At 39.6% G+C, this 17,172-nt stretch overlaps 1 protein-coding gene across 1 annotated transcript in view; it reads left to right on the top strand.

Moving 5' to 3' along the window:
• LOC140227660 (uncharacterized) overlaps window positions 1-17,172 on the top strand; it is a 332,196-nt gene that overhangs the window by 170,709 nt on the left and 144,315 nt on the right. Inside the window, exon 4 of the mRNA XM_072308076.1 lies at window positions 2,755-2,790. Within this exon, the coding sequence (XP_072164177.1) occupies window positions 2,755-2,790 (36 nt within the window). The remainder of the gene's footprint in view (window positions 1-2,754; window positions 2,791-17,172) is intronic.

The raw sequence follows: 17,172 nt of genomic DNA, 5'->3' as shown, positions 1-17,172 counted from the left end.
GGATCAATTTCAAGTGCTACCTTGGCAAATACAGATTTACTGTAAAATTAGACTTTTTTGTTGTTGTTGTTGCAATGTTGAAATCTTTGGCTCAGTTTGGGTGATAGGAAATCAGCACGAAATTAAAACCACACATATATTTTTTTTTTTGCTTGCTGTATGGAGCACTATTTTATGTGTTGATTTTATCGAATTCAAAACACATAAGATGCATCTTACCTGGCGAGAATGAAAAATCACATGCGCTAGAATTTCTGCTTTATGTGTCATATGTTGGTAGTTCATATTGATTGGCACAATATTATGTTGTGAGCTTTATCGTGACTTAGAGACTAAATACCTTATGTCTACTTTAGTAAAAATGTTGTCATTGAAACCTGATTTTTATGAGCAGCAGTTGTGTTTCAGTTGATGGGATGTTATGGATTTATGGGGGTAATTCCTGTTGATTTGATAGGTAGTGGTGATTGTGGAGGGTGGGATGGTGGGGGGGGGGGGGCAAAGAGAGATAAGAGATGAAGAGGTAACTGGAAAGTGGCAAGCTGAGGGAATTATGAGTTAGCTGAGGAAGTCAATGTGTCTCCTATTAATGAAGGTAAATAGGGATTCGCTAGGCAACAAATGATCTGTGATTGCCGTCTGTGAAATATTTCTCCCTCCTTCAGAAAAAAAAACCCAAACCCCAAACCTGCCCTGCTCGCTCTAATGAAGAGATGGAGCGAACATTAGCCACTAATGGCGCGCATCGCTCCCGGCACATGGCACTCCGAGAGAGATGGATGCAGCTTTGGTTTTTCCAAAGGGGTGGGGTGGGGTGGAACGAGGAGGGGGTATGGAAACAAGTGATGTGAGGAATACACAAGTCTCATCAACAGAGCCAAGTATTTTTAAACCCATGCCATATCAAGTTAAGCCCAAGTATGTAGTATATGTATGACCTTCTCTGAAAGCTATGGTGAATATTCACAATCTAATTCTTTGTTATGGGATTCTTCTGGTTGTCTTATTTTTTTTTTTAATGGCAAAATGGGGGGGGGGGAGGGATGTTACCCCTTAGGGAAAGTGAGGAGGAGTGAAAAGCTGCCAAGCAAAACCACGATGGGAAAAAACTGACGACGACGCGAAACGATTGTGACAGGGAAAGAGTGTATTCCACTCTCCGGCTTGTCTGCTGCTGCACAAGCCGATTTGTTGTCTTCATTTACGCCGCAATTAACAAATAAAAACTGTAGCGTCTCGTTTGTCGGCCCCTGGCTCACGCCGGCCCGCGGGCATTTTGCACGGCACGCCGGACTGGCCTCCAATTAATTTGGGGGCTATTTCCCTGTCACATGTGATCATGTCCATCCTCTTTGTCCTTTTTGTGTGTGTGTGTTGTTGCTGTTTATTTCTCTCTCTTTTTCCGCCCCTTCTTACTCGCATGTTTCTCAAAGGTGAATATTCACTTTGATGTCATCACTTACGGGAAATGTGTTGCCCACCCACCCTCTACGAGGTTGCCACACTTTGCCCGGAATACAATGCACTCCCATCGTAACGAACACGGTTAATAGCAAAATTTTGTTAACGATGAAGTAAAAATTTAGGTCCCAGAATGATTATCTGGACAAAGATTTTTTACTGACTTTATTTGTTTGGCTGTAACAAAATTTTGATGTAACGAAAGACAACTGCTGGTCACAAGGGCTTTGTTATAAGGGGAGTCACCTCTTTGTTCAACAGCAATGAAACAAACAAAAATGAAACCAAATGAAAAGCACCCAGAATTGATGAAAACACTTATTAGAGAAGAAATGTTGCTTAATGAACTTTCATATAACCAATCTTTCACTGGGCAGTGGGACCTATTTTCACAGAGTGCTTCAGTGATAATGACTTAATTGGCATGAAAGATGATATCATGCATATTATGTAGCGTTACATGGCATTTTTGTAGGTGCAGCATTACTAAGTATTGTTTGTCGCGGTTATTCACTGCAGAGAAGTAATATGTATGTCCTAAAAATCTTTCAAGCACATTACTTCTTAATATCATCACTCTTGTTCGTGTTATCATAATCATAAGAATAATGATACTTATTAGTATCACTACTGTCATAAATTACCAACATTACCCTTGATATTATTGTTAAAAGTGAAGTGTTATTGCAGTCATTATTATTTTTATTATTATTATTATTATTATTGTTATTATTATTATTATTATTATTATTATTATTATTATTGTCATAATTATTAATTGGTTAGTACCATCAGTATTGTAACTGATGTTGACAAAGCTCTAGTAGCCTGTTGCATGTACTTATCATGGATAATGTGAATGCAGTGCTTTGATGGCATGACCTTTCAAAAGAAAACTCTCCACAAATTATAGTACTGAGTAACAGTAATGATTACATTAGTTTATAGTAGGTGGTTGAAGTAGTAGTTGAATAGTAATACTGCAGATAATAATGATAAAATGATCATAGAAATAAATGATGATAATAATGTTGATAATGATGATGATGATGATATTATGACAATGGATATAGCAGATATAATTTTTTTTTTTTTTGCTGAATGGTATATAAAGAAATGAACAATTGATTGAAAGGAATACAAGTATGCTTGAACATCACAAAGATACATGATGATAAGAATAAATCATTTCTTTGAAATAAGGAAGTTAAGTCTCTATGTGACTATTGAAGGTGGAAGTGTATTTACCCCAATCTCTTTCCTTCTTGTTCTTCTGATTTCTTCCCTTTACAGGCTAGCTCTCACTCGCGATCTGGGAGTGGCTATTTGGTAAGTACTGATGAGAATGAAAGACCAAGTTTTTACATAATCTGTCTCCATTTTTTGATAAAGGGGAGATGTCATTGATGTACACTGTACATATGTAGATATGCCTTCACAGTAACTTCAGATGATTACACATTTTGCCTGTATCCTTTGTATATATTTCTCCACCGGTGATATCCAGGCTTGAATATAGCAGACCTCCCAACCATTTTGTACTGGAAGGGGGGAAAAAATCGGCCTTTTTACCATTCCCAGTTCTTGTTTCAGTAGGAGCTTTCTATTTTGCTAATAATTTTACTACACACTCCTATGGGAACTGCTCTTTCTTTCGTATTTTTGAGACAAATCATCCCTATTTTCCAGTCTGAAAGGTTAGGAGGCCTGATATAGTTGAAAAGAGTCATTGAGTGTTTCACTTAGAATTACTTTAGTGCACTGTTACCACTTGTCTTATTTCTATTACTGATCTATGAGGTTACCATGTTTTCTTTAAACAAGTCGATTGTTGAAGGGGGGGGGGTTAAGAATTGATTTGATGGAAAACCACAGTCAGAAAAATGATTGATATGGCTATATGATGACGGTCAAGTATCAATTGTATACATCTGAAGTGAACTTTGAAAACCATGCAGTGGGGTTGGCAAATTTGTTGTCAGAGCACTTGCTTTGCTATTATCCATTTTGAAAGGCCTGGGTCGTATTGTGCATAGGTTAAAGGTCAGTGTTTTTTCTTAGTTTTGGGCGCAATATATTGTGCAAAGATCGTGTGTTCTTCCAGGCATGTATGAATTTCGATCAAGGAGGCAATCAGGACTGTAAATCATGATTGATGACTATGGACACAGGAACAGCCCTTGATGGGGGGAAATGTTGAGGAAAAATTATGATAGCACTTTCATACCATTCCAACTACCTTGGTAAGCTTACGTCTCTTGCTATAGAATTAGGTAGTGTTTGCGTGTGTTTGTGCATGTGTATTCACATTTCTCATCAGTTTAGTCAGATTACAAACATGCTTGTCTTCTCTGAAGAATAGACAGAGAGAGAGAAAAAAAAACCCACAGAAACCCAGAGGATAGCAAGAGAGTGTTTGCTGACAACGTGTTAAATCTGGGTTTAATCAGCGAGTGTAAAGAGATGCGATGGGGCTAGCGAAGCCATGGGATCCGAACAGGAGCAGCGCTGCTGATGTCTGCGGGAGTTTACCTGGCCTAGGCCTAAATTGCAGCAAAATGGGTCCTCGGTGTGATTGGCAGACTGGGCTTTCATTATGCCACCAATGTCAACCTTCATTAGGAGCTGAAAGAGATGTTTGTTCTTGGCATACACTCCGACGGAAATGACAAACATTGCCATATATATAATTTCGTCTTTCATTCTCCAGAAAGCATGGAGGGAGGGGAGGGAAAGAGATGTGCTGTAGGAGAAAAGAGACACACTTAATAAACATTTGCCCGTCTTTGCTGGGAGAGTGAATGTGCCTGCGTTCTCATGCAAACATCTCAAATAAGGCATGGCTAACCTTCCAGCCGGGGTTCGTGCCTCCCTCTCCGCAAATTCAGTCAACCCAAATTAACAAGGAATAATTTTCGTGGTGGTACGTGACGGTCGCCCCTTAGCGGGGCTGCCAGTAAGCGACACACGTGAGCACACAATCAGGCGCACTCAAATTTGATTTCTTTGTGTTCGTGCTCCGCCAAGCATGAAATGGCCACATTAAATTGTCGGTGGGGCGGGCGGGAGAGGCAGAGAATGGGAGATGGTGAGAGAGAGAATGGGGAAGCGGGCATGTTTTCCCTGCCCCAGTGCAAACACCAAAAACAAAACAGATGGAATCTTCCCTGCCTGAGAGTAAGGTGGAGAAGGGGAGAGGGCAAGGGAAGAGAGGGGGGTTGGGGAACTAGGAGAGGCATGCGTGCATTTAACCCTGCGATCCTATGTCAATTGCAGGGTTTTTATTGGATGTACAAGCTCTTAAGTACTTGTGATTGTCAGAGTCGTTTTTCCGTTCCCGCTAATGCCGGCATTAGACGTGCGCTCAAGTGTTGGTTCGCGTTGTTAGCACGCAAAGAGAGGGATGCACAATCACGTCTCACTCCATCAAGCGGGTTAATTCAGCGTCGGCATGAGAACGGAGTTGTGATGCACACTCTCCCTTTTCCCACTTTTATACCACCATTGTGATTAAAAAAAAAGTCAGTCTGCAAAAAAAGAAAAAAAAATCCCTTCTCTTGTGAAAACTTCCTGCCATGTGCTCACCAGACAAAGTGTGGCTGCCGTACCGTATTGAATTTTGGGATGCCGCACGTCGGGTAAAATCGGCGTATTGATAACTAAGGAGGCGCAAACGTGCCTGTTGACGATTTGAAATGACGCTAGCCATCAGGTTGCTGGCATTTGTAGTCAGCCGCATGATTTGCAGGAATTCTGGTGCACATGAGTTCAGTCGCATGCTCTTTCCCCACCCATTGATTGGGAGACTTTTGTCAATCTATGTCTGCCCGAGTCCATAGAATTTTATCTCTCTTACTCGCCCTTGTGTTTTCTCACTGAAATCATGTCCCTTTCATCCCTCACTATTTTGTCCATGCATGTTTTGTACCAGTGAGTCCGTTTAGGAATCCATGGTTCAGCCAATATGGTACCCTATCACAGCAGATTTTACTTGGATGTTTTCCGTGCATTCTCCAGAGACGAAACACAGGGTAACATTCCAGAGATAATTCTCAAAACGGGGTGAACTGTAAGTGTACCATCTTAACAGGTGCTGCTCAAAGACCTTCTCTATGCACGTTAAAGGACAAGTTCACCTTCATAAACATAAGGATTGAGAGAATGCAGCAATATTAGTAGAACACATCAGTGAAAGTTTGAGGAAAATTGGACAATCAATGCAAAAGTTATGAATTTTTAAAATTTTTGTGTTGGAACTGCTGGATGAGGAGACTGCTACAGCTTGTGATGTCATATGCGTACAACAGTATAAAGAAATTTCATCATATTTTCACTTTTTTCGCATAATAAAAGAGCACTTGACTTGCCTCTTTTTAAAGGCAGGGGGAATAATATTACCCATAACATATGTCGGTAACAAGTCAAGGGAATGTGTACTTTTTTCGAAAGATGACATTTTGTGAAATTCTCTTTATATTTTCCTTATATTGTTGTACGCATGTGACATCATACACTGCAGTAGTCTTCTCATCCAGCGGTTACTGCACAAAAACTTCAAAAATTCATAACTTTTGAACGGATTGTCCGATTTTCCTCAAACTTTCAATGATGTATTCTACTACTATTGCTACATTTTCTCAATCCTTATGTTTATGAAGGTGAACTTGTCCTTAAATAGACGAACTCAGCCATCCCTGACCAGCTTGTTACTGATATGTGGAAAATGTGTTATCATCAATGCATACATATATCTCAATCACAGTCATCATAGACAAGGCATTGAAGTAGCACACATACAATGTATGTCTACTGTGCCCCTTACCAGTACAGCCATGTATTATCTATGAAGACTTTTGCAGAAGAAAGAGGTTCTCCACCATGTTGTCTCTGGACAGACACTAGGTAATAACATTCTCCGAATGTCCTCCTTTGGAGGCTACCCTGGGTTTTGTGATCTGTTAAGACGGGGTATTATGTTCGATCCATCACCTACTGTCTTTCTTTTCTCTCAGCAATCTCCTTTTGTGTTCCCCTCCATCCTCTAACTATCTCTCTCAATAACCACACCCAACTTATATATCCTTCCTTCATGTAATTTTTATCTCCTGTGCTTTCCAGTCCCATCAAGGCATATCAAAAATGCATCATCGCTGACATTTATTTTCTTTTTATTAAGGTCTGGTTGATCCTTCATGACAAATCAAAGGTGGATTCTCAGGTTCATGAAGTCATCAAAGTTTATCTCTTAGGAAGGGGGGGGGGGGGGTGGGGGGAGAAGCAGAAGAGAATATGAAGAAAAATACAAACAAGAAGAAGAAGAAGAAGACCTCTGTCTGCATTTGGCTCTGACATCCATGCTTGGGAATACCCAAAAAGGTGGAAGTGTTTGAGAGGTGGAATTGCTTACCCCTAGCCTGGTGGGCTGGGTGTTGACAAGGGCTCATCTATTTTCATGTCCCGCCGTGGAGGCGGCTGGCGGAATACTAATGGGGGGACACCAGAGCCAGATCCCCATCACCAAATAAATTTACCATGAAAATTCAAACTGACGCGGGTTGATGCGCCAGAGTGCGCGGAATGCGGCGGGTTTGGGGTGCATTTTAATCACGCGTCGCTCCTCGGATTGGAGAGTGAGCGAGCACATATTATCGGAAGAAAGTGGAGGGCTGATGTTGTTTGGAAATATTTCAGATAGGATTTTGGGAAATGGAACTTGAGGAAGAATATTCAAAGAAGGTAAAAATAAGTGAGGTTCCCATGTGCATTTTTTTTTTTTTTTAAGAGATTGAGATGTTCTCCCTACACAGCAGTCATTATGGCTGACATGATAGCAAGGGTTGATCTTCAGGAGGCAGAGGTGGTTGTACCCCCCCCCCCCCCAAAAAAAAAAAAAAAAAAAAAAATCAGGTTGACCTAGCCAGGTTAGCACTGGCTTAAAGGGTGTGTACAGTTCTGGTCGAGGTGAGGATTTAGCTTTTAACGTTTTGCGAGATATTCAGAAACCACTCTATGAGATGTCAAAGAGCATGCCGTTCTAAGGGGTATCAAAAGTTTATTTGATGAAATTCGGTTTTGAAATGGCTGAGATATCAAAAAAACAAGGTGAAATAAAGAGATCCAAATAAAGTTGTGGCATGTCACCTTTTGTTATTAGCACTTTTTTCGATATCTCAGCCATTTGAAAACCAATTTTCATCAAATAAACGGTGAATCCTTCTTAAAATTACATACTCTTTCATATTTCATAAGAGGCTTTTCATTATCTCACTTAGGAATGTTCAAAACATGAATCCCCACCTCAACCACTACTGTACAGTCCCTTTAAGGGTGCATGTCATGAGACCGACACCCACGAGTCATACAGCCTACGAATTATCCAACCCACGAGTCATACAGCTCATGAATTCAACACTAAGCAAACAAGGCCCACGAGACCGACACTTTAAACCCCATGTTGTATCTGTTGAACTCGTGGGCTGTTTTTACCTAGTGTCGGTCTCATGGGCTTTATTTGCCTAGTGTTGAACTTATGGGCTTTACGACTCATGGGTGTCGGTTTTGCGGGATGACCCCCTGGCTTACTCAGACTACACTCTCCTGTTTTTGATCTTGTCGTTCTGTTCAAGTAGCTCAATACAGTTACAATTGTATCTTCATAGATAGCAGATAGCTTCATTTGGAGATATTTTGTAATAGGTGCAAAAATTGCATGACTATCCATCCATATGGCTTTATTAGTCGACGTGTCAAATAGCGTGCCAATACTGTGATGATAAACATCTCCGTTTCAATTTGCCAACCTGCAAAGATGCATCGATCAATTACTCGTATTGAATGCCCGTCGCAGCCCATCCCAAAGGGAATAAACAAAAGTATTCAACCCTCAAATGGAAGTGGGGCAAGGAATGTAAACATCGGGCTGATGCCTCCTTGTGCCCCGATATATTTTCCCAGCTTTCTGGGAAAGAATACTCCTTTGAATGGCCATATGGGCATTAACCTTGAGGTTGTATTGGTTTGATTGGAAAAGGGGGGTGGGGTGGGGGGTCGCTCTCGGAATTATATAATTTGCCATTTTAATGGACTTGTTCTTGATGGTTGAATGCGGGAGAAAATTACTGTAAATGAGGCTTAATTGTTGGCCCTTGGGCGAGATTCTGCAGGACGGGTTTGCTGATGAGAAAAGCGTGTTTTCATTTTCCTTTCACTGTCCATCTGCTGATGGGTAGAGAAGAGATGGAATGAGAGAGGAAAAAAAAAGAGCCCTTTCAGATTGGCAAAGAACTTGTGAGCAAACAGGTTCAGAAATGTGTTTAGCACTAATTAAGCAATTCTTGAAAGGTCTGAATGCAGAAATGCTCAAGTCCTGTTCCTCCTGACTATGTCTCTCAAATCGCCTTTCGGCCCGTCACAGTTCAGAGATGTTGCTTGGTTGAGTTGTGCTCAATCTGGATGTGGGCCCATGTCTCAGTGGTTCATGTTTGACCTGTAGAGGTCATGATTCAAATGGAGCTAAGCTAGACTTTGTCTTCACATCTGCCATGGTGTGTGTATTGAGGAACATACATGTACTCCAGCATGTTAGCATCTGATGACTTGTATTCTTGATTGACAGGCACACAGCTATTGTATGAAATGTTATTTGCAGTTATCTGTCTGCAGGGAGACACATTTTGGTGTCTTAATCTCTTCAATAAAACCATTCAATACAAATTGTTTTAACAGTTTTGATAAGCACCTGGAAAAAAAACAGAAAGAACCTAGAAAAGACACATAATCATCATGGTAACTAGACATACCCCTCCAATAATGTATATGTGAAGCTAGAGTCCTTTGATCACACCTTGGAAATGGTAATCTGCATCATTTTGGAACATTTCAAGACTGGTTTTGATGCAGATATTATGCAGAAAATAGCAGTGTCAAAATGGTGCAGATTACCCTGGTTCTGCTTTGATTTTGCCACCAAGGAATATCTGAATAATTCAGCTTATGAAAAGGGTATGAGAAGTATGTTTCAGATACAAGTTTACAATGTAGTTCTAAGGTAGATGTGAAACCCCCTCTTTGAGAGCCAGGGAAAGAGAGGAGTGAGAGATGGAGTATATGCAGAGATAGAGAGAGAGATGGCTATATGTTTGTCTTACCAATTTTCTTCAAATGGCCAGCATTGTACCTAAGGGAGCTTTGGTCACTTGGGTAAAACTTGGCATGCTGTCAGATTATTTCTCATTCAAATTTTTTGTATAATGAATGTATCCCGAGTAGAAATTGTTTAAAAAGAGGGTATGGTTGGTCATGTTAGGTCAATGGCCCTTGCAGTCTTTCTACATCTGTTTTTCATATGTTGCATTTCTTCCAAGAGTACATAGCATTATCTGGAAGTTTCATTGACATTTTACTACATGTATATTATGCTGCAGTATTACAATTACCTGAATAAGTGGAGAATTTGATCATTTGTAGGATTGACATAATAATATGTAGATCTGTATTTGACATGAATATTGATGACGTGTTTAAAATTGTCTATGCGTGACAGTACATCAAAACATGGATTGTTTGACAATTTTACTTCAGAGCAAAGCTATGCCTCTCATGCAAAAAAGAAGAAATTAATTAATAAGAAATAAAAAATTGAGTAAATAAATGATTTGATGGAACATGTAATCACTGCACTGATGCATTGTCTTTTCCAGTCTGGGGACCTTTCTATATATAGGGGTCAGCTCTGAAACAGCAAGCAATTTCTGTGTTTTGCGGCCGTTGACAGTGTCTTTCCTGAAACCATAAGGGTCAGAAAAAACAAACCCAAAACAAACCCCAAATCATGTTGCTTTCACTGGTTGAGAAATTATCCCAATTCTAGAGACAGCCAGCTTGTCAGGTGGTGGAGTGTGAAGGGGTATGTGAATTGGTAATCATCTGTGAAGAAGACGTTCTCTCTGCACAGCCAGCTAGCTGACATGTCCTCATGTACGTCAGTCAAACCTCTCCGACATAGGATGTGACTCTGTTTACTGGGGACTGCCTAGCCCTTTCTATATGGTAAACTGTTGCACAACCACAGGTGGAGGTGCTCTGTTACACATTGACAATACTGTAAAAGCTCTATTTTCACACACAAATATTTTTGCAAATGAGGAGGTCATGGACATTTTTTTGCGAGATTTTATTTTTCGGGATTTGACAGCGAGGCAAGCGTAAGTGCACTAATGCCTGTCTAATCACTACGCCAATTTATGCAATTAAGGTAAGGTGGCAATATATTTGTAAGTTGTTCAGTTTGTGGCCCAGCAGTGATTTGTGAAAATTTGACCCTTGCAAAGATAACCCCTTTTACAGTACCTTGTTCATATGTTCTTTGCCTTCCACCATTTTGTTTTTTAAAATCTATGCCACTTTGACTATGCAGCCAGTCACTCCCAGAGAACGTCAATTTGATGTGCATTTGTGCACAATTCAAAAAATTGTTGTGTTTTTTCAATTCAATTCAAATGATTTTATTTGATTTTAATGATTTCAAATGATTTTATTTCATTTTATTAGTTGATTCAGAGAAAGGTTCTACTCTGGATGGATACAAACGTGCTGAATTTTATTGTTTAAGTCAAAATTCATGGATTTTTGCTGGTTAATTTTGGATGTGGCGTAGGGGAGATTTACTTTGTGTCTTCTTGATGTGTTAATTCTAGTGTGAAAATTGAAATTCCTGCAAGTCCAAAGCATTCCTGCTGTAGTCTTTGGATTTGTCGTGGCTGGGTTGACTGTTATATGTCTTCTTTTGATTACATTGGTGTGACACTTCACGAGGCTTTTGCAAAAACATCGACATCAGTCTTTTGCAAATCATCGTCATCAGTCTTTCGCAAATTGTATCAGGGAAGCTGGCACAAGAAATTCTGATAAGTGATCAAGAATCAGGCACATTTTCTACATATACCTTGTATGCTCTTGTTTTGTTTTGTTTTTTTCTGCGGTGACAAGCCAAGCAATTATTCTCTCATGGCGGTGGTCCATTCCACATCCTCCATTGCAGCGATCCATTAGATTCTTTGGAAGAATGATGGGTAAGCGGAGACCTAGGGTGCATTTTCGTGTTGCACAATCGGCCTCTGTAACTGGGGTGCTCACTGCTACCCAGTTGATTTCTTCATTCATACAGCAGGCAGGGTGTTTATTGCAATATTAAACAGCTGATATTCAATCACAATCAAGTCTCAATGGTGGTCTCGAGAGGGGCTGATTCATTGCATGCTAACCTCCAGCGCTCGCTGCGCTCCGTTGTGGAGCAGGGGCGTCTCGGACAGGGGCCCTGTAATTCATAATGGCGGCTTGTGGGTAAATCTGACCCCATGCAGTTATCATTATTCCACGCCGAGGATCAACAATCGTTCACCCAGATTTCCCTTTGCTTTCTGGAGCAAACTGGGGGAAAATTAATCAGTCACCCTAATTTCTGTAAAGAAGGCAAAGAAAACTGTACTTGATATAAAAAAAAAAGAGCAACAATAACAATGATGGAGAATACTTCGTCTTCTGGCCAGCTTGTGTCTGTGCAGGCAGAGAAAAAAGAGTCAGTGGAAAACAAGTTTTGATGCATTGCGACTGAGCCGGCTAAGATTACACAGCTGAATCTGAAGGGCTTAAAGGAAGCATATCATACGGCAGTGGCCTGCAAATCATGGCTGAAGACTTAAGGACAGAGACGGGTTCGACCATTCGATGCCCGGGATAGCGATTGAGTTGGTACATTTCGCCACAGACATCCCACTGTACACTTGCAATATTCAACATTCACATAATACGAGATTACTGCTCTGTATCTGACACAGAATTGTGCTCTGAGCTGTGGGAGAAAAAGAAATTGATTTTCAAGATAATTCTTGATCTGTTTTTTTTTTTTTTTTGGCTAATCGGCATTCTCTTGCTTAGTACCATATAAGAATTTAATTCACATTATTTTGATGACAGATGTAGGAACTGAAAGTCTGAGCAATTTCATTTTACAAGAGTTGCATGAAAATTTAAAATATGACCAAGAAAAGCAGAGTTTGCCACTGTTTTATACAATGATTGAAGCCTTCCTGATGATTTATGAAGAAAACATACACAGAAGCAAACACATGCAATCACACAAGTAGGCATTTTTAATTCATCAATATTCGACATGAGACACATGGGCTAAGGTTGATATGTGTTGTGATGAAACAAGTGCTCTGGAAATTTAAGAGAGGGCAAGAGAAAGGAAGGGGTTGTAGCTCTAATAGCTTTTGCTGTACTGATGCCTTTGTATAATCAGCCATTTTACACTGATGGTGTTAACCAAACATTTCCATCATCTCTGTTTAGAATTATTTGTGTATGTATGTGTGTATGTATGTATGTATGTATGTATGTATGTGTGTGTGTGTGTGTGTGTGTGTGTGTATGTGTGTGTGTGTGTAACTATTTCATCTCCCTAACCTCCTCTTCCCCCCATCATGCAACTTGACTGTACGTTACCATCTCTGCAAATTTACCTTTGAGGTTGTCAGCCGTCGGTATCATGCATGTACCAAGCCACACTCATGTGGTGTCTATTGCAACTCCCACCTTTGAATGTTATAGAAGGGGAAAAGGAATTGAACAAAAAGATGCACTCGAAGAGATGTTTCTTCGAGTTTGTGTGTGATAGTGAATTGGCAGATAAAGTAGAAAAAAAAAAAGAAAAGAAAAGGTTTTGTCTAGCATCATCAGTGTGCGCTTGAGTGGTTACTCATCCAACTTTTAAGATGTCTCTTCCGGGGGGAAAAGAGAATTCAAGAAGTACCGTAGTCGTCCTTTGTGTATGCGACATTCAGCACCGTCTGAGACAGCGCCGAGAGGGAAGGCAACCAAGAGACCACTAAATGACATGCTGCTAATCCTGCCATCAGGCTACCACCTGAACGAGCTCACCACTTCTTCCATACCCAACACTGTCCTCTGACAAGTCTCTTGTCTCGTCCCGTCTCCGTGGCAACCAGTTGAGGAGGAAGATACAGTTCTAGCATCCTCAGGGAGGGATAATGGTAGCATGATTTCTCTTGAGTCACTTGCACAAAGCAGTATCATCAAAAACGTGAAAATACAGTGTAAAACAGGAAATAAATTTTCCTGGTATCGCGTCACAATTTGCTATGCATTTTTGACCTGACTGCTATACAAAATTTTTTGTGTGCAGAAGGTTTTTTCTTTCTTTTTTATGCATAGGACTGTACAGATCTTTGTTTAAAGCATTTTCCTATTGATCAAAACTGCTAGTCAATTTTGAGAAGTAAAATCATTCCCCGTAGAATGGGGGAAAAAACTACTAAAGACAGAGTGGTCAGAATCATCTCTCCTTAACATGTTAACGGAACATAGAAGTATTATTCATGAGAAACCTGTGAAGAAATAAGTGTTTTCTGAAATGATTTATTTGTAGTAATCATAGTTTGTAGCAATAAATGTACACAAAGAAATACATGTTGCTTTCCCATCCGATTATCAAAGTTCAAGATATAGTTTGGTTATGTTTATACTTCATTGATGACAAACTGGACTTTTAGAAATAAACCAAAAATGCCATTTCATTTACCAACCTGAAAGCTATTTCAAATTGGATTAAGAAAAAGATTTAATAACACCATTTATTCAATTATTTATGAAAAAGATGGATACATAGATGAAGTATTAAACTTTTAAGTTGTCTTAGCTGTCTCAATGTTCATCTACTTCAAATAGAGGTGGGCTATAGAGGGTGACATTTTCAGAACATGTTCATCACACCTTAGTTTGATGACTTTTTGCCTACTGACACCATTTTTGAAAAAAAGAACGAAAAAAATGCAAAATCCGGGGTGCCCCGGCCGAAATCGTAAAAAATCCAAGATGGCCGCCGTTTCGGCTTTAAAAAGACATTTTTAGCCATAACTCGACTATTTTTTGGTCTATTGTGATGATTTTGGTGTCTAACCCCATGTTTTAGGGGTCAAGGAAATGGATTATCATGATAATTTTAGTGTAAAACCTAAGCTTCTACATGAAACTAACCTTTTCCCCATATTTAGAGTTAAATTTCCTTCTTCTTTACCCCTACCCCAACCGCCATTTTTTGCACTTTTTTCCGTATTTTTTTCAAGTCATGTTAACTACCATACTCTTAATAACAAGTTCTAGCAATCTGTTTTTTTTTTTTTTTTTTTTTTTTTTTTACTACTGACAATACAGCAAGAAATATACAAAATAACTTACGGTAACATGTATGTGTCATGCCAATACTGGTCATGTGGCTGGTGCATTCAGAATGCATGGTAACTGTGGAACCAGTATTGTACTGTATCTGCTTTATAGTGTCCATTAACATTTTGGTCCTAAGACCTTTAACAATATAAATAAATACATATGATAATAAATATTCCTTCTCCTTTACCCCTACCCCAACCGCCATTTTTTGCACTTTTTTTCCGTATTTTTTTCAATCATGTTAGCTACCATACTCTTAATAACAAGTTCTAGCTATCAACGTGGTGTTTTCTTGCAACAATACAGCAAGAACTATACAAATAACTTACATTATACATGGTTTACATATGTGTCATGCTCTACAGGTCTGAATACCAAATGTTTATCAGCACTACAAAGCAGATACAGTATAAGCACTGGCTTCTGTTACAATGTACCATACATCCTGAATGCACAAGCCACACTATACCGATATGTGCATGACACATATATGTAAACCATATATAATGTTAGTTATTTGTTATTATTTATTATTATATTTATTTATTTATATTGTTAAATGTCTTATGACCAAAATGTTAATGGATACTACAAAGCAGATACAGTATTTAATACTGGTTCCACAGTTACCGTGCATTCTGAATGCACCAGCCACATACCAGTATTGGCATGACACATACATGTATACCGTAAGTTATTTGTATATTTCTTGCTGTATTGTCGGTAGTAAAAAAAAAAAAAAAAAAAGATTGCTAGAACTTGTTATCAAAAGTATGGTAGTTAACATGACTTGAAAAAAATGCGGAAAAAAGGGCAAAAAAAATGGCGGTTGGGGTAGGGGTAAAGGAGAAGGAAATTCAACCCTAAATGTGGGAAAAAGGTTAGTTTCATGTAGAAGCTTAGGTTTTCCACTAAAATTATCATGATAATCCATTTCTTTGACCCCTAAAACATGGGGTTAGACACCAAAACCATCACAATAGACCAAAAAATAGCCGAGTTATGGCCAAAAATGTCTTTTTAAAGGCAAAACGCCGGCCATCTTGGATTTTTTACGATTTTGGCCGGGGCACCCCGGATTTTGCATTTTTTTCGTTCTTTTTTTCAAAAATGGTGTCAGTAGGCAAAAAGTCATCAAACTAAGGTGTGATGAGCATGTTCTGAAAATATGACCTAAAATTGACCCTCTATAGCCCACCTCTACTTCAAAGCTCAAAGTTGTCAGCATGTTTTGTATCTTATTATATTTTCCCCCGCATAAAAACATGTTGCTCCTCGGAGGGAATCTTCTTGTGGCCAAGTTGTAAACCTTGTATTCTTGGATCCAGATTCTTTGTGTCCTGTCAAGAGGAGATTTTTTTATTTTTTTTTTTCAGAAATTGGCCACATCGTCAGTGATGCAAATTAGGCAGCAATGCAGCCATTTCTGTCACTGGCTTCCCGGCTTCACAGCCAAAGAGTAGGTGAAGCCAAAGAGTTGGTGAAGCCATTTTAGTCGATCCGCTCCTACACCATTGGCACAGACACAAAACGTCTTACCATCCTTTTACCTCCACTGTGGATGTTCGTCTGGATCTCTCTAGTTTGCCTTCGTATTCCTCTGTAGCTAATAGATCCTAAATGCAGTTTCTACTCTTCTGCAGATTATGCATGGGTAATGATATGGGAGATGTTCCTTCTCAGCAGATGAGCTGACTTGGCTATCAATGCGTGATGTTGAAAGTTCAATTCAGTTCAGTTTAGTTTATGTTTCTCAGTGATGTATTGAAAGCTCTAAATCTGTACTTTAAAGAAGGATCATTACATGTGTTAAGATTTTCAGAGGGAGTTGTGCCCAGTTAGATTGCTATGCACGGAAAGCATTATGATGATATGCTTCACTCTGACATGTTATTCTGTTTGGTCATCAGGAACTACCTTCTGAGTGTACTTTTTTGGTTGTTTTTTATACGCCTGACAGCCAGGGAAATTTTGGTTTTATTCGAAGAGCTCTGTGAGAAACTATCACTTTCTACACCTCAACCTCAGACTCCACCCCAACCCCCCCCCCCTTCTTGCATCTCTTCTTGGTAATTATTTGTAAGGAATTTGATCATCTGCATGATCAACTCGATAGCCATTTAAATCTCTTCCACTTTTCATTCTCCCGTGACTGAGAGCTGACAGATTATCGATGCAGTGCACTTTTTTGTCTGACGGTGACACTCGAGCACTGAAGCAGGATATCGTCTTTTTCTCCACTTCTCCCCCCACCCCCCCCCCCCCAAATAAAAAATTCTTTTAAAGTTTTAAAGTAAGGAGGGCTGTGTCAGAATGAGTTGTAACCATCATACAGATGAAGATGCAACCATGTTTATGCTTGCCAATGTGAGAGCTGTGTGCACAGTCCAGACGATGGACATTTACATGGACATCATTCACTCATGAATGTGAATGGAACCAAAGTGTGCTTGTGTGTGTGTG

This window comes from Diadema setosum, chromosome 4 (assembly GCF_964275005.1).
Source record: "Diadema setosum chromosome 4, eeDiaSeto1, whole genome shotgun sequence".
Classification (NCBI taxonomy): domain Eukaryota; kingdom Metazoa; phylum Echinodermata; class Echinoidea; order Diadematoida; family Diadematidae; genus Diadema; species Diadema setosum.
The sequence above is the reverse complement of the archived record's forward strand: the minus strand, read 5'-3'. Positions and strand labels throughout refer to the sequence as shown.